The sequence below is a fragment of the Pocillopora verrucosa genome, chromosome 10 (genome assembly GCF_036669915.1).
Source record: "Pocillopora verrucosa isolate sample1 chromosome 10, ASM3666991v2, whole genome shotgun sequence".
In the NCBI taxonomy this organism is placed as follows: domain Eukaryota; kingdom Metazoa; phylum Cnidaria; class Anthozoa; order Scleractinia; family Pocilloporidae; genus Pocillopora; species Pocillopora verrucosa.
In genome coordinates, this window is record NC_089321.1 from 13,596,849 (window position 1) to 13,617,150 (window position 20,302).

Below are 20,302 nucleotides of genomic sequence, written 5' to 3' on the forward strand. Positions count from 1 at the left end.
GCATCTTATTTCTCCTTACAGTAATACTGAGTCTCTCATTCAGATTATGAGAATAAAGGAAATGATCGCCAATCTAAGAAGCTTTGATTGTTAGACCAGATCTCCTTACCACTACCAAAGAAAATGTATAGAGACAAGTATGGAGAACATGGATACTGATTGATGTTAGGGTGTAAAGGGTTAAGAACAGCCACAGGTTATGAGGAAAGCCACTAGAGTGCTTACCTGGGATTCCTTAGAGTCTTTATAATAAAATCATGCAGGTCAGTTCCCGTGGAATCTGTATATTCAAATGAACCATCTACACAAACAAGATGTAGACAAACATTTATAAGGCCAAAATAAACAGAAAATGAACCAAGTTGGTCAAGGAAGAACAAGATAAAAATAAATCCAGATTGCAAATTGCAAACAAATTGTGGCTTTCTTTTACTGGAGGTAAAGCATAGCTTTTTTTTCAGTTAGGAAGGATTGTGAAAGGAGCAAGCTGGATGTGTTACTAAATTTATCATAGACACAACAACTTGACAACCAGACCACATCAAACAGAGTCAGTGGCCAACCAACCATGGCTAGTCTGCCATCTGTAGCCAGCTACTTTCACCTCCTTTTACCAAATGTGCTAATAAAAAATTGTACAATTTCTGAAAAACATTGAAGAAATTTGTAATTTGCACAAACATCAACCAGTTTTATGTGGAAATTAATACTAAATTAACCAGTACTAGGTTTCACAGTGTGATACAATTCTACAATCAGAATTTGCTCAAAGGTTCATGCAAGTTCATGTATTGCCTGGGGCAATCAAAACACTTCCCATTCTTGCACGTTTCACAGTATCTGACAAAGCAAGTGATAACCAGGCCTCCTCCAGTTTTGCATTTGCCCTTTACTTTTAAACTTAGCAGCAGCCCAGAAAAACATCTTAACCTTTTAACTCCCATTATAAGTGATCAACATGCAATTTCTCCTTCTAATATCTACACAGTATCCAGCAAACAGGTAATACTCAAACTTGTCAGGCAGAAGTTGCTATCTTGATCTCACACCAAATTGTTGTTACTAATTAACAAGGAAATGTGCAGCTGTTACAAGGAAGAATTAACAATCAGATCTTGGGAGTTGAGAGGTTAAATCATTTATACAGTGTATACATGAGAAATTGTTACCACATGTGTACTTGCCTCTGGAAAGTGAACTCTGTTTAGAGGCTCTTGCCAAGGCCTCAAGCCGAGGTGGTAACTCTCCTGCTATTCCACTGTCACAGGATTCAATACTGGTATTTTTACTCAACACTGCACCCTAATGGAATGAAATGACACTTTCATTACATGCTGAAGAAGTTACTTGATTGACAACATAACTTCTCCTTATCAATAAAGGGTGGTTTTGTCTCTAAATTGATCTCCCACCAAATCTGAAGTACTAGCAAGTAGTCTGTCCCCAATATTACTTAAATGTGCACGCCAAATGGAAATCGATTTGCCTTGCTTTACAATATTGATTCACCATTGATTTTCACTTTGCTAACTTTTACTCTCAACAACTTAACCCTCCTGTTAACTTAAACAGTTGCTGTTTCTTTTCAGGACACTCTCTTTTCATAATTTTACACTCATTAGTATGTGACAAATGGAAAAAAGATACAGATAGTGCTGTTTCTTTTTGTCTCCTTATCTATCAATTTTTTTTTTTTTTTTCAATCTCTGAAAATTTTGGCTCAACTCCTGCTATCACCAACCCCATGTACATGTTACTCAAACCCTCTCCAATTTCCTTGAAAGTTCAAGTCACGTAAAGCACAAGTTAGATTTGGAATGAAATGCACAATCATATGGCACCCAGTCCCAAGAATTCTTATTAATGGAAACATATGAGGTAACGATGTTCCCATCACACAAAAAAGTCCAAGTTTAGTTACAAAATTTTTTTTCTCAAACATGTACCTCTGTGACCTCATCTGGGTACTGAGAGGGTGGAGGTGAAGGAACACTTGTCACAGCGACACTTCGCACAAGAGTTTTCCTTGATTGATGATAGGTTGGCTGCAAATTGAAAGAGCAAAATCACAATAGCAATTAGTATTCATTGTTAACAACAACCTTCTCCTGTCAGTCATGATCAGCCCATTAGAATGGGCCGTTCTTAAGTCATGTAAGTTAAGGAAACCTGAGAGTCCTGTGAAAAAAGTGATCTTGAAAAAAGTTGATTAGCTAATTAGCATCTTATTGCCTACAACTACTTTTTTGGCTACTTTTGTTTGCAACCGTAGGTGCTCAGTTAGCGAGGCAACTTCCTTCCTCTACATCACATGTACACAACTGTACATCATTCCATGTTAAACTAAATAAATCAGCTTTGATAGATGGCAATCAGAGTTCTAAAATTTGCTGAACTACCAGTACACTACTTAGTTTGCTTCAAGCCAGTAAGAGTTAATAAAAAAATCACCAAAGAATAGTACCCCTATTCCAGTAGTTTTAGTCCAAATGATTTCAATCAGAAATCTAGGAAGTCCAAAGGATGACTGGATTAAAGGGTGCTATTTAACCATGTGACACCTAAGAGCAACTAACATCTATTGTAATTTCTCTCCACAATATCAATCAAAGTCATGAAAATAAAGGAAATGATCACCAACTGAAGAAGCTCTCGATTGTTAAACAAATTCTCCTTAGTAGCACCTTGGGAAATATATGAATAACAGCAGGGAGAATAAGCACACTGATGTAGGATAAAGGTTGACAGAAGTCAAAGTTACAGTAAAAACAGGAGGCAAATTTTACCTCAGAAGCTGAATGAGTCAATACAGGTATGGATGAACGGATTCCGTGAAAACTCTGCTGTACATGAACAGTACTTAGAGAAGGCTTAGGTTGTGTTGCCATGGTAATGGCTTGTGGCTGTTCTGGGGAATCTGCGTTTGTGCTCTGATCACTTGAAACTTCAGCAGTGGTAACAACAGGAGTTTTGGATTTCTGATGAAAAAAAGATAGGGAAAAAAATATTCCTATAAATGTAACATTTTTAAAATGTCATAACTGTAATCATGGCTCTTGTGTTTTTTTGTTCAATTGGTGACAGCAATATCCTCTTCCCCAAGCTCTCATGACTGACTGAGATGGAATTTCAATCCAATATTAAGCAGGCAAATAATGAGAAAATAGAAAATATCAATTAGGGGATTATTAATTGATCCAATTAATACCAGATTCTCAGAACTAACATGATAAAACTTGCTTGGCAGAAAGTAAGGAGAATTACTAAAAGAGATATTGGAAGAGAGAGGGACACATACATGTACAGTGTACTTTAGGAGGGATCTTGCAGAGACACATACCATACTGATAGAGGCAAGTGAGAAATGAGGCCCATGGTTTATATCCATGATCCAAAAAGACTCCTTAACGACTACTCACCAAAGTGAAGGAGGCTAGTGGTGGATATATTTACCCAGTCGCAAACTGTCTGACTAAATATCTCCCACAAGCTACCAACACTGAGTTGAAAAGTTGTTTATACTAAAACAGTGAGATAACATAGCACAGAAGGATGATTTTTAACTCGTTTATTCATGCAATGATTGCAATACTTTTAGGTGCCAATCATGCATGAGTTTGAGAAGCCAATAAAGAACCATTAAAAACAAACACTGCAGTGTACCAGCCTACCTCGGCAGGAGTGTGATTACAGTTTTCTTGGTGGTTTGTCATATCAGGACCATTGTCTGAAGGAAATCTCTCGTCCATTATCTAAAACAACAATGCTGTGAAGAAAAAAATGAAAGAGTAATATTGATTTGCAATGAAACGTAAGATTTACATCAATAAACAAAATACAAAAAAGAATTCTATTTATCGGCATTTATTAGCTCCTTGTCTTAATGAAGGACATTGTATAAGTAATGGATCAACAAAAGGAAGAAAATAAAACAAATTCAAGCCAGAGGAAAAAAGTTAATAGGAAGGAGACAATACAAGTTGTCTACTGACAAGGGATTTTGGGGGAGTTGAACTTGGCACTATCATGAACAATTTTAAAATTATTGCTTAAACCACTCGCCTGTGTCACTATGACAATTCAACACAAAGGGATCTGAAAATATGCCCAAACTAAATGAAGCTTGAACTTTCACCTGAATAAATTTTCAGATATCTGATGCAACATTGTTTTGTAACTGTATAGCAAATGTATTTTAAACCCTAATATGTCTTGAAGAACTTTGGAAAACTCACTGCATACATTTTGTATTCATAACCAAGAATACAGTAGTGTACTTCAGTGAGTTAGTGTCTGAATGATTACCTGAGTATTGAGTTTACAAATTATAACAGAATACTTTTACCAATATCAATCTTACACTGCATTTACGTTTTACCCTCAACATAGAATCTTTCTCTCTTAACGTCTCACACTTTTACGACACCTCACTAAAGAAATTGTTCGGAGGATCAGCTGAGTTAAACCATTATCAAATATGTGCTTTATTTGCAATGCATTATTCATCATAATCATAAAAATTCAAGGTCTCTTGATGAACATAATACGTCTGACCAATCAGCCACAACAATAATTGATATATTGTCATGTCATATATCAAAATTTGACACAAGTGACCAAGCTTGCATAAACTAGACCTAAAATGGATTCTTTAAGAGATAATTTAAGCATTCTCTTCCTGAAATCTGTATTTAGAAGACTGATTGATTGCATAGAGAAACACACATACTTAATACATACATACATGGCCACCAACAGTCGTTTCAAAGAAGGATTGAACTAACAAACTTGTCAAAAAAAATAATAAGCAATTCAGCTTTGTTACAATTAAGCGTCATACATGTACAATGTCTATTACCATAATTCAAAAATTGTTTACAGCCCAAACATTTCATTTTGGAATCAACAGCTTAAGTTCGAAATTGAATTAAACAAACATTGCATAACTCAATAGATAAGATAACCAGACATTCTACTTTCAGACATACCGGTACTTTCAAATGGCTAATATCATAATATCTGTTAAGGGAGCCTCTAGCAATGTTACAAACAAATTACATTACGCATGAAACGGTCAAAACTATGTCAACGGGTTGTGAAGTCAAGCACTGAGGATAATTTTTTTAACACTTATTTCATTCCAACTTTCTGCATTTTTAGGAATAAAAAACAACAAAGGATAAAGTGTAACAACCACTGTACTTGCATGCAAATCAAATTCCTATTTGTAAGTGCAATATACACTGTATTACGCCATTTTGTCACATCAAAGTAACACATGCATGTACTTTGCTCTAATTTATCTGTCACACAATTAACTATCATTCACAAAGGAAGAGACAAAGCCTATTTACTTTGAGCAAAGATCAAAATTCTCATGTCTACAAATTTTAAGAGTAGCACACAAATTATTTTGAGAGAGGAGTAAATTCTCACAACGCATTTTATACCTCTTTCTGAGAAAAATTTAACCAAAAAAAGGATGATCAAAGTACATTGCTTTCTTTTCGTAAACAAATGTTGGAGTTAATTAGATAACTGTGATATGGCATAATTTCAAGTTTTCCTTTGAAATAATGAACATTGAATTTCGTTCATAGTCTGTTCAGTCGTGGAATAAAATGACTTGTCAACAAAATCTGGAGTTTGAAGACTCGCATAGTGCTAATTTACAAGACATAACTGCTGTGAATGTCTCACAGAGTTCTTGCTAACAAATTCTTCATTTACAATTTTTTCAAGTCACCCTTCAAAAATATTTGCTCTGTTCACAGACATATACACATCACGATATATTTTAAATCACTAACCAAGCAAGTGAATAGCATTACAGAATGAATCATTTCCAGAGAACAACTGTCATTGAGAACAAGCCAACAATAACATTAATTTCTTGCCTTGGAGGCTACAACCATGTTCCAAAACCACAGAATCACGGTTCTGGAGAGCCTTACATGTAAGTTCACCACAGCCTAACTTCACATTCTCTAGCAAGAGCTCCAGGGCTTGTCAATTTCTGGAAACCTAAAACAGCTCTCTTGAAGTTGCATTTAACCATGAATTCTTTGCAGTGAGTAGGTCTAGGCTAAACTTTGGTGAACTAATTTCAAAACAATTTAAATAAATAATGAATGACAAGACCTGCCTCAAATCTAATGGAATATTCTAGACCAGGGTTGGCTTAGCTCAATATTATTGTGGCTAACCAAAATAGAATGTAACCCTCTAACAAAGCAGCATTGTTAATTAAATCTGTGCAAATGGTTGGAGGCAGCCATTATCTTGATGCATTTGGAAGATTCTAGCATTATTGCTGTTATAATAACATCACATACAAGGAGATTTGTATCCTACATGTATATTCTAAGAAGTTGAAAACACATGAACATGTGTATCAACATAGAGCAATGATTGCTCAAAATGAACAAAACTTTTTTCTAGAAAACCAAACAGATATTGACAATTGATCACAAGAAATCTGTACCTATCAGTGAAATATCTATTAAAAAGTAAGGGTTATTATTCAATTTTGGAATACATAATTCAAAATTTTGACATAGTTACACACCAAGACTTAAAACCAAAATCTTACAATAATAATTATAAATGAAAGTTCTCCTTGCACATCACTAAAAATTCCTCTTTGTGGTCCATGTAGGTGGGAGAATTTAATAGTTTATCAAACAACATTATTTGATTGTGTAGGTGAAGATATCAACTCAAACAGTGTATACACTATAAAATAACTACCAGCATGGCATGAAGGAGATTTAAGAGATTTTCTACGAATTATGGTTACAGAAACAGCACACTAGTGCTGTAAATGTAGTTCTCAAATCCCTTTCCTACCACAAATAATGCTTTGTGAGTTGAAATTATGAGGAAACATGCAGTCCACTCTGTGCGGTGGATAAATTTTGGAGGTGTAAGTGCCTGTTTTTGTCAAAACCCACCTAAAGCTTACTGAATGACTCAAAGCAGTTTGATTTTAAAATTTCTTTTCAGAGAGCCATCCACACAGTGACAGCTAAATGCAAGCACGTGTGATCACGTACATGTAATCATTTGAAACAAGACATGCTTCTCAGTATTCTGAACTAACTGTCCAGACTACGCAATTTCATTTCATGGGGGAATTCCAATATTTAACAGAATTGTCCAAACAAACCCATCAATTTCTGAATATTACCCATTCCTTTGATGGAATTTATCTAAAACATATAATGGTAACCTCTCAAAAAAAAAGCCTATTCACTTGCAAAGTTGATCTGTCTGGTTAGAAAATTCAGACCAATGGAATGTGCCTTAAGGATAAATAACACTTTTGCGGGTGTCCATTGTAAAAAAAAATTTGTAAGGAGCTATTTAAAGCCTAATCTCCATAAACTATATATCATTGGAAAGGTTTTGAATGTGTTACCCAACATTATTTTTTCTAGTTTAAGCTTGATTGCAAATCAACCGAGGCACAATGATATCTCTATGAGTGAATTAATCAGGTACCAAATCTGACTGCTCTAATAAAGCTATGGTATACTTTCAGTCATAAGGAAATAATCTTCAAAATTGTGTGGTGATTTCTAGATATTCCAATTGGCTGCTTTGCACTTTCCCTATCAAGTTTGCCGATCACGATTTCACTGCTAAGCTTTACATCAGATGCAGGAGATCAAACACAAAGAATCAAAATTCCTTCAAACAGTTTTTTGTTACTGTGGGAGTATGTGGGCCAAATTTCTAGGTGATCCATTACTTTTTCGTATCCTAATAAATCGTTCAAAGAAGACGCATGTGATCTTTCAGCCTGAGCTCAAATATTTTTTTCAAACATTTCACACCTTTTAAATGAAATTATTTTGAAATAATTTTTTTTAAAAATTGGCCTATGAAAGTCTACTGTATCCTTAATTTAAATATTAAGAGTACAGTGTCTTCATAGTATCAGGCAAGTCAAGAATTTGAAGAAAATGACAATACTTTTAAGTTTGCAAAACATGTTTTGACAGAAACTTCTGTCATCTTCAGTATAAAATTCAACTTCCAATGCTTTGTACATGAATTAACTGAAGATGACAGAAGTTTCTGTCAAAACATGTTTTGCAAACTTAAAAGTATTGTCATTTTCTTCAAATTCTTGACTTGCCTGATACTATCAAGACACTGTACTCTTCCAATGCTTTTTACATGAATTAACTGAAGATGACAGAAGTTTCTGTCAAAACATGTTTTACAAACTTAAAGGTTTTGTTGTTTCCTTCAAGAGTACAGTACATGTAGCATACATATTTTTATTAGTAGGTAATAGAATTAGCAGAATTTGCTAGCACTCTGAGCACTCCTTCAGTGATGCCATAAGGTGAGTTTCAGTAGGTCAAAGACAAATGATTTTTATTCAGCTCATATTTGTCAATTCTTCAATTCAATTTTGCAAACATGTCTCCAAATGCTAACCCTGGAAAATTACAAGTATTTATTTCTCCTTCACCCAAAGGACAAGGCTTTTTGTTGTTTTACCATTAATGGCTCTGAGAAAAGAGAACTCACTCACAGCTGGCATCATAAAAATCATGTTCCTGTTTGAGTTCTGTGAAAAATAACTCCTTGCACTCTCTGAGCCCAGACAATAATGGGAAATGTCATCTGTGCCCCACTACCTAATTCTGTTATCAAGGATGAACTCTGTTACGTAACAACAACTGTGTTACAACATCACAAATTCAAACAGATCAGTTGCTAATTGGTGTAATACTACCACAGACACAATAACCTTTTCAATATTTCAAATTTTCCATTCAAAATCATGAAGAATTAGTAACAAGATTCTTATTCACAAAACAGACATGCATTCTCCATAAGAAATATCACATAAATTAATTAAATATTTTGAATGTAATTATGACATGGTTTCGTTTAGTATTCACCATGCTGACATAACAAAGGGATGAAAGCTGATAATGGCTTTCTGGTAATGCAAATAATTTGTATTTGCCTTTTTTTTTCACAATATCACACTTTGACACTGACAGATATGAGCAAAACTATTCAAATTCAACCTAGCCACATTTACAAATTTAAATTGCACCCCTGAAAGCATCACAGCTTCAACAGAAAGGTGACAAAAATAAATCAATGTTTCTTTGAACCATGACATGAACTGACAAGTATTTTTTAAAAAATCAAATGATTAATTCCACATAATATGGAAGAATTTTCAAAATATCTTGTTGAGCTCATCTCAGGGTATTCAAAGAGGATTAGATGTTAGTTGCTATTATATGGTATGCAATAAAGAATCAAAAAATGCTAATATCATTAAATATTGAATAAGGGGCAATCCAAGGTAAAGGTTATTTTCCATTCAAATTGTCACAAATGACAACAGCAGAAAGATCAGAGATTTAAATTTGACAAGGAAGCAGACAGATTGTTGTATGCTTTACAATATTCCAGGTTTACTCTGTACAGTGATTGTATAAAAAGTTCATAACTTGTAGTGCATTTGCTAGGTAGTATATAAACAAAAGTGTGCAAATGGATTTAAGGAAGGATGTTTAGCAGCATTACAAAATTTGAATAAATTAACACACACACTTGCTAATCAACTTGAACAACAGTTGATGTGTTCTCCACATTTTTGTTGCTGTGAAGAAGGTTCAAATTGTGTCTAGGAAGAGCAATGCTTGAAAACTGATAATTAACAATTATTTTAACTTGGGTATAATATGCCAGTCCAGACGACTGTAACATTTCACTTGCAACAAGGAATTCATTTATTAGCTCGAACTGAAATTCTATGAGGCACAGTTAAATCCATCCTAGACAGTCAACTTTCTCGCTAACTTTGGAACTAAACTTCACACAGATCCAGAAACATATCAAAGATGAACACAGAAGCCTCAGTTGAGACAATTATTATTGGTCAGACATGAAAAAAAAACAACAGTTTAAATTTCCTCGCGAAATTAATCCGTTCCACAATGTCGTATCAAAGTCCTTTCGAAAAACCACGGACAGCTTTTTCAACCGGCTGAGATTATGAACAGATCAAAGACCACAAGGAGATAAATTCATTTCCATTTTACCAGGATTATACCGAATCAAAGTAAGGTACACTTATATAAGCTTACATCATAAGTTAAAATGCCACTGCTTACATTTGTGCTACCTATTGTTTGCAGTTGCTCGCCCTTTAACAAATTTAATCCATAGCAAATAAGAGTGTTTCTGCAGCTCTAAATCTTACCTCAAAAAGAAGCCAGCTTATGTCCATTTTCAATCATCGTGAGGCGAAGACTTGCCAACCATAGATCATAACGTTTGGAAAAATCTTGTGTTGTGAAATCGTAACTAACTTTTGCCCAAATTTGCAGAATCAGCCCCGGCGTATTTACGGCCTTAATTCTGAAACGGGAAGTAAAATCAAACGGAGTGAGAAGATTTGACGACACCAAATTACACAAAAAGCCAGCAAAGTATACCATGCAACAAAAATAACTCTTAAAATTTGCAAAACGGTACAAAAAACCTGCGCATTTTCGATTTTTTTACGACCAGGGAAGCACCTTTGTCAAGTAAGTTATTTTTCCTAAATAAAAACAAGTTGTTCTTCCTTAAATTCCCACTAAAAAATGTCCCTCGAGGGATATCCTTAACACTATAATATTGCCTCCATTATTTCGAAAGAAAATAATTACAATGAAATTGGGAAAAAACAGAAGCGTAAACCATCCGCCGATGGAAAAATTTCGCTTGAAATCGACAACTTCTAAAAGCTTAATTAATAATTCACTCCACTCGACTACACTCCCTCCAAACATCTACCTAAACAAGATAAACCCCAAAAAATTCTACATAAGTTGAACAACGCCCTTTGTGAGAAAAAGCCACCTTCAAAACTCACAAAAGGCTACCTCAATGTGACGCAAACCTCTTTATAATCAACGAGAGTTTGCAGATGAAATCGACAACAGATTTCCCGACACGGTGAGGGGAAAGTTTTAGCTCGTCCACGCCGATATTTTCGTAACACATTTCTGAGCGTGGGCGAGCTTAATTTAACTCCAACTAACAAATCCCGGGAGTCTCACTCGCCGGTCACTTCAGCTCACCTGAAGACTCGCTAGACATGTTTCTCTTTTCAACCGTATCAGCGATGGTAGGACAAGCAGCCGAATAAATGCACTAAAACTGCAGCAGGTTTTCAAAACTGTCGACAATTACAAGGCGAAGAACGGCCGCGGCTTTTAGACACAAAATTGCCACCGGAACCCGAAATGGGAAGCAACGTCTCCCGTTAGTTACAAAAAGGAGACCTCCTTAATTCAGTTGCTAAAGCAGATAATTTTCTCCTAAAAACAGTCGAATTGTCATAGCTTGAACACAGAGAGAATGTAACACCGGCCACACGAGCATCATCAATCGCTCGCCTCGAGACTTCTGGGTAACTGACGTCACAGGAAAAGAAGAAATTGCCGGAAGTAAAAGTCCTTTTATAGAGGACTTCCGCTCAGTGCCGAAGGCAAATATAAATTCTTCTTTTTTTTTTAAGCTAGTGGAACATCTCTACATTGGCAATTGAAAACGTGACTTACTTTTCGATTAGTTGAAGTTTCTAGATACATGGATTCCCCGGCTACATATTTCATGCAACACGGAATGTATTCATAGAAATGAGATCCGAAGGCCAATAAATTCAGATTAGTCTTAATCTAAAAATTTTGAAGATATATTTAATTTTTTTGCATTTATTTCTCCAAACTCTGTCACACATAAAATATCGATTTCCCACGGGGGTTACAAAACTCTAGTAATGTTATTAAGATATGGTGATGACTTATTTGTAGAGAAAATAATGAAAATTGGACGCTAAGACTTGTCAATGTAGAAGAAAGAGCTATAAACGTAACTCGCTTAAACATGTAACTGGTATATACAACGGATGTCAAATTCGTTACCTAGGTTCGATCCTGTCGTCGCTGAGTTGAATTAATCCAGAGGTAAAACATTCGAATTATCTGCTGTAAACCGTTACAATTTTTAACAGCATAATAACATTGGAGGGTAAAACTTTTTTTTCCTTCTACCCAACTGACTTAATGTTTACAGTTTATCATCTGCATATTTAAAACTAACAAGAAGCTATGAATACACATACGGTAAATGTGTCAGATAGTTTGGCAAGCCACCACGCCCGAGTAGGAATAAAATCAAATCTTACAACATGTCAAATTTACTTCTATCATTTGAATCCACCGATTGAACTGAAATTTACCCACCTTCTTTGAGTGATTTTAAGCGCTGTAAGCCGGCTGACGCATAAAAACGAAAGATTAAGGCGATCGGCTTGAAAAAAAATTCAAATGCGTATATTCGCGTTACCCCTTCCGAATCAAAGCGTGAAATGAATCGTTCGAGAGATGTGAGTCCACTAAAACTTAGAAAAAACTTTTTGACGTCATCGTTTCTAAACAAAACGCAAATGAACGCCTACGAGCGGAAGAAATGCATACGTCTTCTCGGGAACCAAAAAAACTCAAATTAATTGGACTCGTAAATTATATTCAACGAACAGAAGTCGAACCGTTGGAGTCTTTGTACTCCTCGCAAGATAAGTCTCCCCTCTGACGTCACGCTGACGTCATTTGAAGTCTGTGTGTATAAATACACAATAAGACTGTCTAAAACGAGATGATAGAAAAAACATTGTTTTTGTCAAGAAAGTGCATGCAAATTTATAAAAAAATACTTCTAATAAATAATATCTTTTCCCTCTAGGGGTTGCGCTTTTTTCCATGTTTTTTAGCAAACAATCGCGGCCGCGCAAGGGCAGACTTTACCCCAGCGAATATCCAGTTTTCTCTCGTGTCATTTTGTGAAACAAAATACTTTTCGAGATGAGGCGGTTGATTGATCGCAAACGACATTTGAAAGAAATCAATCGGTAGGCGATCATAAATTATTCAATAAGGTGTGATATTTCTGCATAATTTGCGGGGAGAAAATCCATTTTAAATCCTACACGAAGAATAGCTCGTTGTGTTTCTATTTTGGCCCTGGTTGGCAGTGCGTGGGTGGAATAATTTGGAGCACTGACTGAAGTGTGACCTGCAATCTCGTTTTTCCGGGAATTTCGAACGCTGGTAAGCGCTTCAACACGGTATAGTTAATTTTTTGGCGTTTCAGCGTGATCCACGAATTTGAGGCAGGTGGAAAAAAGTGCTATAGATTGCAAAAAGATGAAACCGCATACACCTTTTCAACTTAAAAGCAACAAAATGTATTTTCTAAGCTTGCAAATTCAAAATTTTGGGATGGCATCAGTGTTTTCTTGATTCTTCGGCTTCGTGGATACAAATCTATCTTTAAAAGTTGAAAAACTGTTTGCAGTATAATGTGTTTTCGGCAAAACAAGAGAAAAATGTTTGCAAAGAAAATTAATGTTGGCACTTAGCATATTCACTGATGTATTCTTTGCCTGACAGAATAGGAGATGGGATCTCGAATCTCTCGTCTCAAATCTAATGGAAATTTCGCGTAATACAAACATCGGCCGCCCAAACTCCTCATGCAATTCCTTTTTCTCTGGTGTCAAAACTAACAAAATATTATGACAAATAAAAGTTCACTTTTCAAGCACCGACACAATTCATTTTTACAGCTATGCAAAACAGAGTGCAATTTTAGCTCGTCAACTGAAATGCCGGGGGCCAGAGAGGTGCAAGCATATTTAAGAAGACATTTATCTTCTGACCAGACATTTCTGAATTTCATTGCAGTCGGTTAAGAAAAGACTTAGAGCAAAAGTGTCACTTTTTTAGCACGAAATCTGTGAGATCGTTGGTTTAATTTTCATTTCTATTCGTTGTCTACTGAGGTTTTTTTTTATTCTGAGTGATATTTGCAATTTGCATCTAAAGCCGGATTTTCGCTTAACATGCATCTTGAGGTTTTTGTTTATCTCTCTCTTTTGCTCCATTACGCAACGTACCCTATAAACTCGTAAGCGATCGGTAACCTCGCTAAATATTGCAGAATGTCTGTTGTGGTTAGAAATTCACATGACATTGATTTTGAAGAAAAAAAATTATTTTCTCGTCATTTTTTTCCCTTTTTTTTGATTCAAAATACCTCCTGACAAATATGCTACAGCTTACTGACGTATTTCACACCAAGCTAATTTGTTTGTGGTCACTTTTGAATTGAAGAAAAAAATCATGGCCAGAAAAAGCTGAAACGGAACGAGCTCAGCCTTTCCACTCTTTTACGCATTTCTTTCCACCAAAAATGATATACATATCCGTTCGTTTTTGCAAATGTGTCTCCAATCTTTCTCCATTGTCTTCCCAAATGTTATTGACAGTGTTGTTATCCAACAAGGGAAGTAAAATTAACTCTGGGTCTTTTTGGCTCGTTTGAAAAGATAATAATGCTAAGTATTACTTTCCTCTGTGCTCTGCTGTTGCAAAACTTCACCACCATCTCCTTATCGCGCGTTAATGTGTTCACAGTTAGTTTTAATTTTGAAATATGTGAGATTTCTGAAATGCAATTGCCAAACCCAACTGTCTTCAAGTTTATGAGTTAAGCTCTAAGAAACATCTATGAAAAGAAGGTCTATCGACAAGTATTGAGTTGGTGTCTTTGATAGCCATAGTTAGACATTGTTCGATCTGATTATTGTTCTGTATGCACTTTGTAGTATGAAATTAATTGAAACTTTTGCGGCTCTAAGCCGGCACTAGTTTATACAAGGACACGAGCTATTAGCCTGTTCTCGTTATGAAGCTGTTACAGTCGCGTTCTGCAAATCAAACCTCGGGGTTTTGTTGCAATCTTCATGGAAACTTACGATTAACTCTCAGAATCAGGCTCTGACAAAGAAAACTGGTCAGTTTTCGATATGGCTAGAACACGCTTTATTTCATCTGGGTTTTTGAGACTCGCAACGAAAGTCTTCGTATGATACATTCGCTAAAGGGAGGAATTCTGCTTAGGAGAATTACAGTTTGCCTTGAGGTTTGTCTTCAACACAACGTAAGTCCTTCTTTAATTGACTCCGGCGCAACTGGCGGAGACTTGTTATCATTTTCGTCTTCGAGTTCGAAGGATAACGAAAAAAAACATCCCTTTGTCTTTGTTAGAATTGTAGCTTTCGCGAGAGTTTTTAGGAGACAAGGAACAACACTTCATACCTACCTTTAGGTGTTGAATAACAGAAGAAGCAGGGTTTCATAGAAGTTCTATACGCGTAAAGCGTGTCAATGGAATAAAGCGAGATGAAGTTTTTTTCAGGGTGTCATCGGCCTCAGGTCTTCTCCATAAGCTAAAGCAGATATGTAAGATTGAGCCATACCTGGTTGTGTGAATACGTAACAAGAGAAGATGACTTGCTAACAGACGCTCAAAGCATTTGGCTAACGTCACGAGAGCCCGGTCTGCTTTGTTAATGGCGGATGCAAGTGCGAACCTCTCGGCTCTAAGATTGCCTGTTTTTTCTCGGCATGTACGGAGCTTTTTCGTCTAACGATTTAATTTTAATTCACCAAAACCTACCCTCCAAATAAACCTGATTTCGTTTTTATGAACCTTAAAGAAAACTGACAAATTCAAGATGCTCAAACAAAGAGGTTTTAGCATGGTCCGACAGTGCCAATCGGTGAAAAACAAAATGGCGGCTTCTAACTTCATCAAAGGTTTCATGTCCGTTTAAATATAAACCCATTTTTAAAGCTAAAAGAGCTTGCTTCCACAACTGTTCAAAATATTTTCTTTAAGTTTACACTAAGATCAATTGAAATTTGTCGCTCTACAGTTTCTGCTACAACACGGAAGATTTGTAAGGCTGTAACAGGTCCTACTACGTCTGGTTGTATTCTTCAGTCGCCATGATGATATCTTCAATATGGTTTTACACCAGCAAAGCATTCCTTTGTAAAATTTTTCGCTTCTTATGACAGCTGTTTGTTCATCTTAATATGAAAAGTAATACACAGCATTTAAAAAATATTTCTTAAACCTACGATTATCGTAAGACAAATTGCTGTGTTATTTCATGTCAGTACGAAAGGGGAGTCCTACCGTCACAGATGTCGTCAGAAATCGCTTAACTATGAACGGTAAAACCAGAAAGTACAAGCAAAAAAAGTTTTACATTTTCTAATCTAGTTTTATTTCAGGTCTATTATGACATAAATTTACATACTAAGATAAAAGCAGACAGGTATCTTCTACGAAATTTAGCCAAAGACAAAGTTCCATCTTCATATCCTTTGCTTCCGGTCTTCCATGGGAATAAAAAATTGTCTAACTTTCCTAAGCTTCACATAAAGGTTCATTTTTGATCTATGTACTTGAAATATCTTAACAAGTGTCAGCATATAAACAAGTTATTTTATTGTAGATCATTTTATTTAGTTGAAAAGTTTTGATGAAGTGTTAAATTTGGTCGCACAATCTTGTCGGATGTTCTCTCTCGATCGTTCAAGAGAATTTCAATAATATCTTTTCTAATTTGACTGCAGTGACCCAGTTTTTAAATTTAATGGTGCCTTTTCTTCTCGAAGATTCTAACCGTGAATCTAAAAGATTCTTTAATTGCGATCCATTTGGCTAGTTTTATTTATAAAAGAAAAATTGAGTACATGAATGATCGCCGATTGCTCCAAAAGGACACTTTTCGTTCCATCGTCTTCCGGGCACTCTAATATTAAGACTAGGAACGAAACAAGTTTCTAACTTACTTTTTGTAAAATAAACAATAAAGTAGGACTGATGCGAATTTTATCGCGGCAAAGCTAGTGAATTCTTCATTGGTTACTGCCAATTACGTTTGTTGGTGAATCAAAGAAAATGGACTCCACTTTTCCTTCTAGTTACAGAGACAAGTTTTTCGCGGCCTTTTCTGCTAATTTAAGCAAGGATACAAAGATTTCATCCGGTTTTCTTTGAATTTTAAAAGTTGTTTGGTGCTAATGTAGTGTTTGTTCCTTGAAGAGATATCCTAATTGAATGTTTCCAACGTTTTCGTCATTCTCTCTAACGAAGGGCTGACGCTCGAAACGTCAGCTTTGGAAATCTTTTTGGTGGCCAATTTATGTTATCATCTCAGTTGATAAAACCAAAATTATCTTGTTTCCAACGTGGTTTTGGTGGAGCATTCAAGAAAATACCATTTTGGTCCGCCAAGTTTCTCGTATTAGTAATGCAATATTTATTTAGAACTTATAAAGAAGTTGTCTTTTTTTCTTTTAGTCAAGCAATCTCTTGTGATTAATTTGATGTTTGTTTACGAAAGTGGAACATTCGTGGAAAACTACAAACGTTGAATGTCCAAAGCAAGACCATCGTCATCGAGTAACATCATAATTCTTTCCCAATGCCATGTTATAGTCTGGTTTCAAGCCTATATATCTGTATGATTTTCAATTTCGTAGAAACGCATGTTAAATTTGACCTACAAGTGTAGCCATTTTAAAAAATTTGCCCGAAGACACGTTTGGTGGTCGTGTGCTCTGCAAACCGAAAAACTGAAAACTTTTAAGAGTTCTTTTACTTCAAACGGACCGTGCACAAATGTTCTTCAAAAGAATTTTAGAATAAAACAGGGAAGCAAAAAAGTTCCTATGGTAGCAGTAACGAATTTATCATCGAGACAACTCTTTCCCCATAGAGTGACCACATTTGACGGATCCGTCAGCAAATGAGAGAAAACGTCAACTTGAGATGTCTATCTGTCGCCTTTGCAAAAACTTTCCAGAGAAACGTTCCCAAACTTTCTGTAATTTCGGTTAAAGCCATAAAGTCATTTTTACGGATCACCAGTTTTTTTTTTGTCCATTCTGGAAATTTCTTAAGTCTGGATTGATACCTCACTCTGTTGTTGTCGTAGATTCTGAAAGATTGGTTGAACAAGCTCTATGTCATCGCCGCACACGGCCGGTAATATATGTTTGCTGTTGACTTGGTAAAGTAGGACAGTATCCTTTCATGACTCGGAATTTTCATTTCTTAGCCGAAAAACTCTAAATCTTAAAGTCGCACCAGGTGCATCTCAAATGACTTCTGTAGAATATCTTCAAGATAACTTCGTTGTTGTTGTTGTTGTCAAATTTCGTCTCAAGGTTGCGTGAAAGTGATACTCGAATGGGTGGTTTAAGAAGTTTTAAAAAATGACTCCGCAGGCATTAAAATCTGAAATTGTGGTGCGCTGTTCACTGTGTAACGACTCATTAACTACTCTCGATAATTAAGAGGAAAATGATGTTTCAAATGTACTCAAAGTAGGATTTATCGATCAGGGTTTTGATGAGCCTACCGTTCTTAAAAGGCCTTCAAAGTCTTTCTGGGATGCTCCGACTGAAACCTCATGGAGCGTCGGGACAAAGTTCTTGTCAGATAAACACCAAAAAACTGATTACATGGACGAAAGTTCTCTCTGATATTTCGTTTCTTAAATTAATAAAAGTTTATACGTGAGAATATTGTGTCGCAAACTTTTCGGGTGCGGAGGCAAACGTGTTCCAGTTTAGGCGCGTGGGAAACACATATGTTGCGGAAATGAATTTTGCAGCGCGGGAACAAGAAAATGTTTTTGCCCCTAAGCTTATAACCCCTAAACTAACACCCAATTTCTAAAAGGTGTAAAATGGCAAACGCACGCCAACGTGCTCGTTTATCGATGGTCAGTTCTTGGTGCGGAGGCATCTCCGATTGAAGTAGTGTGTTCCTTCCAAACAGCTCACTTCCTGTCCTTGAGGGCGATTTTAGTTCCTGCTTTAAGGTATTTGTGACTACTCGCGTTCACCGAATTTTTTTGATACCTTAGAGAGCCTTCACTTTTTACTATTTTCGATAGCATTCTCGGAGTCTTTTTGATATTTTTGAACAGTTTTTACTTACAAATCAATGGTAAGACAAAGATTTCTTGTTCAGCATTGCGCTTGAAAATTGGCAACGTCTTCTATAATTTCCCGGGAAGTAACTTTATCGCACGCGACGGGCAGAGGATTATTGAGATTTCGGGATAATTATAAAGTGATATCTTTGAAGCTAAAATGTTTTTTTTAATCAATAGGCTTCCTACAATGATGAGGTTTAGAATGCAAAAAATATGAATCTTTAAAATGTCAAACTCCGTTGGCGTTGTAGATTATTAAACAAAACAATAAATAAAGGACACTGTGGAAGATTGTCTGCCTGTTTGCGACTGAAATTACTCCTGCTGCAATTCTTCTTTGGCTACAGGTAACAATTGTTTTTGGGTATGAGGAGCCACTACTCCGGTTTAGACTGAGTCTGTTAATTGATTATACCCAACGCCCGGTTAACGTGGAAGACACGAGCTTACTGAGTTTCACCTAAGACGGTTTGCACTTACGAACAGCGCGGAAAAAAAGCACTAAAAATTACCGAGAGCATTGTTGGTAAAGAAAGACTTGCTGCCTATAAATTGTTACAAGAAATGAATGATGCTGCCAATTTAATGGCGAGATTATGGACGGAACCGAAGGCGTCGCTGCAGTCGCTGTATGACTCAAGTTTGTGCCGTTGGTTGTGAAGGAGTGCATCAATTCTACGCTTCAGGAAAAATTACCTATTGTTAATTCAATATCACTACTGTTTCCTTTGGAAAAGTTTATAGTAAAACAGCATGGCATTGCGTGAGTCTTGCACGATGCATGCTTGTGTGGTAGCGTGTGAACACAAATTGAAGGCGGTCTGCCATTGCCTTCGCTATGAACTTTCATCTTATTTCAAGAAAGAGGCGTAATTTTTCCTTTTCTTGTATTTTCTTATAAGAACTAAAGGCTTTTAAATCGATCTCTTACCTTAATAATGGATGAAAGGTATTCTCCTGGTATAACCGGTCAATGCAGTTGAATGAAATATTCTGTATGGCCGGATGTTGTAAATAGAGTTTGTGTGGGCGGTTTATATAAGAATACGCATCACTTAGTTTCTTCCTTCTTCCCATTGTAAACCACATCAGTTTCCACTGATGTAACCCGGAAGAAAAATTCCGTAAGGTCCGAAAATAGCGATTCCCTAATACTCGGAAAAAACTTTGCCCAATTTTAGTATTATCAGAATATGCGGAAGGTTGTAAACAAGTCGCTCAAAGAAGCGACTGAAAAAGTAATTTAGGTTTTTTTCAAGAAAGGATAAAATGGCAGACATCAGATAAATAGCAAGCTTTTTTTTTGTCTCTGAACACCTTAATGCCCAATTTGACTGAATTCCCGTCCGTAATAAAGGATAGTCACAATGTCCCGATACGACAAAATCCAATCGTTAATGCATAGTG

General features: G+C 36.0%; 1 protein-coding gene across 5 annotated transcripts in view; it reads right to left on the minus strand.

The window, feature by feature from the left end:
- The window catches only part of LOC131771750 (cAMP-regulated phosphoprotein 21), a 32,918-nt gene that overhangs the window by 9,585 nt on the left and 3,031 nt on the right, over window positions 1-20,302 (minus strand). Inside the window, exons 1-7 of one of the 5 annotated variants that reach the window (XM_059087605.2) lie at window positions 12,276-12,386; window positions 10,244-10,401; window positions 3,672-3,766; window positions 2,787-2,978; window positions 1,947-2,045; window positions 1,185-1,302; window positions 226-301 (exon numbers count right to left, since the gene is read on the minus strand). In XM_059087605.2, the coding sequence (XP_058943588.2) occupies window positions 226-301; window positions 1,185-1,302; window positions 1,947-2,045; window positions 2,787-2,978; window positions 3,672-3,749 (563 nt within the window). In that variant the 5' untranslated portion in view covers window positions 3,750-3,766; window positions 10,244-10,401; window positions 12,276-12,386. Of the gene's footprint in view, window positions 1-225; window positions 302-1,184; window positions 1,303-1,946; window positions 2,046-2,786; window positions 2,979-3,671; window positions 3,767-4,360; window positions 4,409-10,243; window positions 10,402-11,108; window positions 11,416-12,275; window positions 12,387-20,302 lie in introns of those variants that run through there. The other 4 variants (XM_059087604.2, XM_059087606.2, XM_059087607.2 and 1 more) reach the window with 4 other exon arrangements.